This window comes from Rattus norvegicus, chromosome 2, assembly GCF_036323735.1.
Source record: "Rattus norvegicus strain BN/NHsdMcwi chromosome 2, GRCr8, whole genome shotgun sequence".
In the NCBI taxonomy this organism is placed as follows: Eukaryota; Metazoa; Chordata; class Mammalia; order Rodentia; family Muridae; genus Rattus; species Rattus norvegicus.
Window position 1 is genome coordinate 2,995,543 of NC_086020.1, and position 8,175 is coordinate 3,003,717.

At 45.0% G+C, this 8,175-nt stretch overlaps 1 protein-coding gene across 1 annotated transcript; it reads right to left on the bottom strand.

Annotated features, from left to right (window-relative positions):
- Positions 1–3,381: 3,381 nt before the first annotated feature.
- On the bottom strand, positions 3,382–6,082 carry LOC134485700 (nidogen-2-like). The gene is made up of 3 exons (XM_063282756.1): positions 5,802–6,082; positions 4,972–5,098; positions 3,382–3,470 (listed from the first exon to the last, which is right to left on the bottom strand). The coding sequence occupies exons 1-3, from the start codon at positions 6,024–6,026 to the stop codon at positions 3,382–3,384; spliced, it is 441 nt and encodes a 146-aa protein (XP_063138826.1). The 5' UTR covers positions 6,027–6,082.
- Between the last annotated feature and the right edge of the window lie 2,093 nt (positions 6,083–8,175).

Sequence of the window (8,175 nt, forward strand, 5' to 3'; positions counted from 1 at the left end):
GGCCTCCACTCACTCAGCCATCTGAATATTAATTCATCGGGTTTGGGTACCCACTAAACCACATTATGTTTGATGCTGCAGTCAGGACAGAGCCAAAAAACTATGCCCCAAGAGCCTGAATTATAGGAGAGAGAAACAGCCTGGACTGGAATTTTAGGTGAGTGACTAGGGACAGGCATGGTGGCAGAGGCCACAGGAAAAGGAGAGTGTCCAGGACATCAGAGTGGGGTAGCATCACAGTGGCAGCCAATGAATGAAGATAAACACTGTGGGAGCCAAAGCAGACCTAGATGAGAGTTGGAGTCTGAATTACACCAGGGTGACTGTGGAATTACTCCCTGATATTTCATTTACTGAGTTTCAAAGGGACCTTTTCTGCCATTACCACCTTCTTCCACCAAAGAATTAGTTAAGGGATGCTCCACTGTCTTAGACTCTGTAGTTGGCTTCTCTCACTAGATCATATATGCTTTACAATTTAATAGGGAACTGGGGAGACATTTCTCTTACAAATACTCACTTTATAAAGAAGGTGGATGACAAGAAGGGAAAGAAATCATTTATTGGTATCATTACCTCTTCATTTTGCTAAACAAGACAAACTGACACAGCAAGAACCTCAAAAATGAATACAAGGAACGAATGTGTCCTTGTGTTTTTTTCTGTCTTGTTCTAGAACATCTCAAATGTTACTTTTACCTTTCTGACACGTAATGCTAAAGTACAGCTTTGAGGTTTGGGTAATAAGACAAAGAAATGCAGATATTAATATGGTTCGAAGAAAAAAAAACTCTGTAGCTCCTCTGTATTCTCTGAATAGAAGAGTCTGCTTACCTTCTTTGTTTTTAAAAAAAAAAAAGTTCATGAATTCAGTCCCCACATTCTACATTTGTTGCAGCTGTAGTCCTCAAGTATGTCATCTGTGGGGTTTGACCCTCCCCAGAAAGGTCAAAACCTCTAAGTTTCCAACTCAGGTACATGAAGAACATGCGTCATCCATCATCAGTCAGGGTAGGGCCAGAGGCTGCGAAAGCTTTATTTCAGTCACAACAAAGTTCAAGTAGGAGATAAAAAGCCAAACTAATAATCCCATCCTTAAATAACCAACTGTGGAGGCTCCTGGTATGGTGGCCACAATCAACTTCATGAGATAAGGGAGAACCAAGGTTCTAAATTTACAGAAATTCCATATGATAAGGGCTGTCTACATGAGGAGATCAGAAGGCAGTGGGGAGGAGGTCTAGGAAGAAGTGAGGAGGCTGTGATGGGAGAGCCTGACTTTTAACCTGGAGATCTGCACATGCAGTGCCTTATTTGCTCTATGTCTTTTCTGTGTCACCTTTTGGCGAAGTACTCACTTCAGATGGCGAGTTTTTAATTTCCTCATCCCCACTAAAAGAGGCAAATAACAGAGGAGAAAACAACAAAAACTTCCTTTTAATGTAGTTTATGATCCCAAAGTACATTCCGGAAGAGTTGAGCTGCTTGAAATCTGCCACACATGAACCCCTTGTCAGGGCTACAGACTTCCACACAAAATCACTAAGAGGCCACTTCATAGGCCCTGAAGAGCCCCTCCTTAGAGACCCCTCTGTCTGACTCTTTTCCAAAGGGAAAGGTCCTCACATTCCTAGAGACAAGTTTTCCAAGAGTCCTCCCCACTGGTTCTAGAGTCATGGCCTCCCAACCTCCCCAAAGAGAAAGAGAGAGTGCCAGCTAGGAGAGGAGCTCTCCACAGGTTTAGGAGCAGTACAAAGAGGATCAGGTCAGAGTTGCCCAGCTGCAAGGTCTCCAGTTTCCTGTTGAGACAGAAAACCAGAAGGCTTCTCAAACATACCATCCAACAAAGGTAAAACATCAACCAGCAGAATGAGATCTTTACAACAAGGGATTTGTCTATTCAGCCTTACCAAAATGATAACAAAATAAGAAATGAGGTGATTCCTTCCTGGGGGACAAAGTTCAATGCTCAGTCTTCTTTAAGGACACATTCTCTGGAAGTGTAAGGTCACTGATTCTGGCCTCCGATGTTTTGTTGTATGTTACTTTTTCCCTATTCCCATGGAGACACTGATGTGCTTAGGGTATTCCAAATTCACCCCTGTACTGCAGAGTTAAGAGAATGCCTAATGCTTTCACGATGGCATAGTGTATCCTCCTTCATATGTAGTCTTCAAGGACACCTAAGCAGTTTTCTTCAACCCATTTTCATATATCTAGTTATTCTCTATCCTCTCTTTCTTCACTGACATGTGGTAAATTTCACATGTACTGTTCCTGTGGACTCTAGCTCCATAAATTAAAAGCTCCAGCTAAATCCAAAGTTCTTGATCAACAACTGTCACCTCTGCACCAACTCAACACACACCATTCCATGTTAAAGCATCCGGGGACCAGCTGTGATGGATACTGTTAGCTGTCAATCTGACGATATCTACAGCCATCCAGGAAACAGTCACCAGGCATGTCTCTGATAAAGTATCTTGATTAGATTAATTAAGGAGGGAAGACCCACCCTAAATATAGACACCACTCAGGCTTGCACTGCATACAAAGAAGAAAGAAAGCTTAGAAACAACACCCATCTTTCTCTGCTTCCTGGCTTCAGATACAATGTATCCATCCTTTTATGAAGCAACTTCCACGCTCCCATCCCTCTCCCAGGATGAAGCCCAGACTAGGGCAAGCTCTCCTACCACTCACACTCAGTTTCCATTCCTGTGGTCCTTCCAACCCAAAGGAAATTCCTCATCAACAAAAACCTTTGACATACTATCTAACTCAGTTATAGATAACACCCTCTTCCCCAGTGAGAACACAACACCCTTCCCCTGACACCAAAAACACACAGAGCAACAATGACGACAACAACAACCACAACAACAGCAACAACAACAAAAAATGGTACCCATCATTACTCAGATCTTCCAGCCATAACCTCTTTGCTCTATGAAGTGACAGTTTAAGAAAACTCAGATTAACTAAATGTACATTTGTTTATTTTTGTAATGCAGTTGCACCATGCCATTCTTGCATGCCAGGTAGAACACTCTGTCACACCCAATGTGAACATCCTGGAGGGAATGAAGAGAACAGAAACATTTCACACTGTAAAGATATTATTCCTCTGATGTCATTTCCAGTGACTAATATTAATATTACTATACCAGATGTAAGAAAACTATGTAGAGATCACAGAATCTTCCAGGCAAAGGAGATTGGTGTGTGCCAAAATCTACCTCAAAAATAAAAAAAAAAATCTATCAAAGCAAGAGTTCAATCCCAGGGTCTTCAAAGTATTCAGAAGAGCCTTCCACAGGAGTAACTGAAACACATCTTGTGCTCAAAAACTCATCGAATGGAACAAGTCCTGAAGCACATTCAGCCTATGGCAATGTCTGAAGAACAATATGGATGTTTGGAAAAGTTAAAAAACAAGAAAGCTACAGAATTTTCCCCACCGAATTCCCCTACAATAAGATAAGAAAAACAAAGGGGAATAAACCCAAAACAGTAATATGGAAAACCCTCCATTTAAAAATACTTATAAAGAGGGCCAGAGAAGGCTCGAAAGGTAAATAAATCCCTTGCCTTGAAATCCGAGTTCAGTTCCAGGAACCCATGTAAAAGGAGAGAACTGGTACTGGGAGGATCTCCTCCCAATCTCTGCATGTGCACCCTGCTACGTGCACACATAAATCATACAAAACCACATACCATACATGTCCTACACACATACCATACACTCACCCCACATATATATCATGCACACACAAGTGGCCTCAATGCAGTATTCACATACCATACAAACACCACATACTCACACAAAACATGCACACACCATATGCACATAAACACACCATACAGACACACACAAGCACATACATCATGCACATACACACATCATACACATAAACCATACACAGACACACACATCACACACAAATATATACAAACACACACATAATGCACAAATGCAGACATACACATCATGAACATGCAGACACACAATTTCATATACAGCATAAACATAGATTATTTACATACACACACACCATACATAGACATACATATACACATGTAGCATGTAAACATATTCATACACATACATGCACACACAGAGAGAGAATAAAATGAAATAAAACAACCAAGTCCTTACATAAAGGAGTTCTACCACAAGATCGTTACATGGCCCTCTTCTGGCCCTACCAACACATGCAGACACAGAGAAAGACAAACACACACACACACACACACACACACACACACACACACACACACACACCTTATAAAGCGTTTTATGCATTGATTATAGTAAAAACGTCACGGGAGCAACGTGAATGACAACTAGGAAGGGTGAGATTTTATACGGTTGTAATAAATGTTACAGAAATACACTGACCAGAGCATACTAAATAGCAGAACTAGCAAGTGAAACAGTAATATGGGCACTGTGGACCCACTGTTGTCAACGGCAACAATATTAAAGAAATAACAAGAAATGTACACACGAACCTACGGGTTATTTTTGGTTTCTCCAGACAGGGTTTCTCTGTATTTTGTCCTGGAACTCACTTGGTAGACCAGGCTCGCCTAGAACTCACAGAGATCTGTTTGCCTCTCTGACTCTGCTGGGATTGAAGGTGAGTGACACCACACCCAGCTCATACAACAAAAAAAAAAGTTGTTCCTTTTTAAATTTCCCAAATTTTTAATTTTTTTGATGAATATATGATTAGAAATATTTGTGTACTTATAGGTGATTCCAGAAAAAAGAAAAAAAAAAAACCTGTAAAGTGCCGTTAAGTTCCCTCAGGGTCCTTGGTATCTGCACCTTAGTCCCTCATTTTACTAAGCGATTTTCTTAGTGTTGAGGAGCAGAATCAAGGGAATGCCTCTTGGCCAATATCTTAGTTTCCTGTTCAAGCCCAACCCTTCTGTTTATTCAGCTGCAGGGTACCCCTTGCTTACCTCTCCAGACCATGCAGCCCCAAGCCTGTCCTCCTCCTAGGCGCCCACTTGCTCCCAGGTGGCCAGGAAGAAGTGGGTATGGAGGAAGTGGGTAAGTCCTGGTGGAGATGATGCCATTGGTGCCCACCTACAATAAGACCACAGGGCGGTGAGACAGTTCAGCAGGTAAGGGAACTCTGCTGTCAAACCTGACGACTTGAGTTTTAGGACCCGACAGAGGGTGGGATAAAAAAAAAAAAAACAAAAACAAACTGGTTGTTCTCTGCTCTTCACATGCATGAGGTGGCACGTGAATCCCGCCCCACATAAACATTTTTAAAGGGCAAAACGGTGGTCGCTCAAACTGGTGGTGGGCAACCACCAGTCGAATGCACCTACGGTCCGAGTTCTACTTGAGTCAAGAAGACTCCCTCCTCTTTGCAGGTTGAGACACATCCAGGGTAACAAACTCAACTTTGGCACTGCGACCCACAGGTGCGGCCACTCTTGAATCCGCTCATCTTTCTCCACCAATGCACACCTTGGGCGCCGTGTCCTTAATTAGATTGCTATGCATGTGTGCACAGTCTCCCAGCGCCCCTAAACACAAACCGCACTAGCAGCCTCAACTTCATCTTCCTGCCTGGGAAGTCGAAGTAGAGGGGGACGGTTCCAGCTCTCCCTTGAAATGATCCTTATTCCTCCACAGTAGGGATCAAGAAGCTGCAGCGCCACTGCTAAGCCCGGTCCCCAGCGGCGATGAGAGTTAAACATTGAGGTTAGTTGCTCCACACCCTGGGAAGAAACTACAACCCCACACCAAGCCACGCACCTCTGGGAGCTGAACTTACGTAGAGGTTGCTGAACTGGTCACAGTAGAAGCATAGAGGTACTGCTAGCTTCACAGCTGGGGAGCTTTCCACGTCGCCCTCCCGTGGCAGCCGATCTCCCCACAACTCCCCGTAAGGAAAGAGCTCCACAGGACGCAGAGCCCCGGCTCGTGACAGCAGCACCAGCACCAGGAGCAGCGATAGGCGGTGATGGCGCCTGGCTGTGGGGTCCCAAGACATGCTCATTCCTCCCTGGCTCTGCCCTCCACACCTCGAGTCTCTGCAGGCCACTGTGCCCGCCAGATGCCCACTCGGACCTTTGGTCCGCAATGTGGGCCCAAACACCGCGCTGATTGGCTACAGCTCTCAGCCACTGACCAATCAGCGACTCTGAGAAAGTATGCCAGAGGTCACTACAACTGGTTCTCATTAGGTTTCCTAAGACTGCTGTAGTTTGGTGGAGCAGCCAGCCTGGGAAGGTGAGACTGTTGGCCGGATCTGGTCTGGGCTGTCCCAACTACTCTTGAGCTACCCACGACTCTCCAGTATGGGTAATGACGCTGCAGGAGGTGACCTCCTGGGCTGGAGGGACACTCGTTGCACGGGTAGCTGTAGGCTGTAAGCGACTGTGCGCTCTAGGTGGGCAGAGCGAGGGAGGGTAACGAGATTCCACACTAGAGTTTTCTCCCTACCCTGGCATCCCAGGTACCCCTCTCGCAAGAGGCCAGGCCTTCTGATAAAGATTCAAAGAAGCTTTGTCTCTATCGGGGGACTGCTCCGCCCCACCCTCATTTCCTGCTGAGAAGCATGCCTTTGTGAAAGGCTGACTCCCAAGTTCTATCCCCAATCACTGGCTATCCTTTGGGAGGACACTGCCACCCTCTGAAATGTCCTCCCCAGCTGTTTACCTTCACTAGGGCAAACCACCCCAGTTCACACTGTGAATCCCACTTTGAGTGACACCATTCAATTGGAGCCTGGAGTGAATCTGCCTGGCTCCAGGGCGGGACAACTGAGTGTTTTCTCCCAAAGTGAAGGAACTGCCCTAGCAGGAGGCCACAGAGTCCATAACCCCAGCTGCCCTGTAGGGCTGGAAACCTCACAACCTGTGAGGTGCACCTGTGTTGGGGAACCCCCTCCACCATAAACATCCCCTCTGCTCTAAGCCTTGGGAGCCGGATGAGATTTTATTACCATTTTATTATCAGGAGTGTGAAATTTCCCAGGTACAGCCAGTTTTCTCTCAGCTAGGCCCACCCACCACGGGCTCCTTAGAAGCAAAGGTAGTTTTTAAAAAAGCCTTAGACATACTTTAAAGGACTCCCCAAACCAGCTTTCTCGTTGTGTTTTTCCCAGTCATGTAATTCTTAATTATTTATATATTATTTAATATATTTCTTTAATATTTGGCTCCAAGGGGCCAAATACTAAAATCCTTGAAGATACCAGACTGACAGACTCTGAATCAACACAACAGAAAAGGCCCAGACCAGTTTGTCCCTACAAGCTGGAGAGACCTAGGTTTCCTCCCTCAGAAAACAAACTGAAGCTTGCACTTTTTTTTTCCTCATTTTCCCCCCTGTGACCAAGTATTTACATTTTGCTGAGGACAAAATGGTGTCTCAGTGGCAGGAGGTGATTTGACTTGTCCAAATTATTTACTTTTATTTACTCTTAGTTATTTATTTAACCTTATTTATTCTTACACCCACCATACATTCTGCCTCTGGCTCGAAATTTCTCCTCTGGCTCAGCATCCCTCCATTCAGCATAACAATAGCTCTAACATTGACTGGAGGTCTAGCCTACAAATTAGAGGCAAACCAAAATCAAAGATGGAATCCCCACAGCTTGATTTCCTAGTGTTCTCTTTCTTGTATAAATGCCCATCCTCCCATGCACTCCTACTCTCCAACAACCCACCCCTGCCAACCTGAGAAGGGTAGGCTAGCTTGTGAATTCTGACCAACAGAATGGGGCCATAGTGATCAGAATTCACTTCAATGGCCTTTCTGTCTTGCCATTCAACACCATATCTCCACTGGTTCTGAGGAAGTGTATACTGCCTTAGGAGGGCAACACACAGTAAAGAACTCCAGAGAGCCTCTGGTCACCAGCCAGCAAGAACCAAACTCTGCCAAGAGACCTGTAAATGAGCTTCTGGAGTCTTGAGATAGCACCACAACCATGGTTGACTTTGGTTGCAGCCATGTGATAGACCCTTGAAGCAAGGGCCTCATTTAAGCCATAACACGTTCTTAATTCTGAAAAGACCTCCGGAGAGGACCTTTCCCTCAGGAGGAGACCCCCAAGCGCCCAATGACCGAGCCGAGGCCACTCGGATGCAATCAGCAAGAGGGTTTATTGGAAAACACAGGTACCTGCGGGCACACAG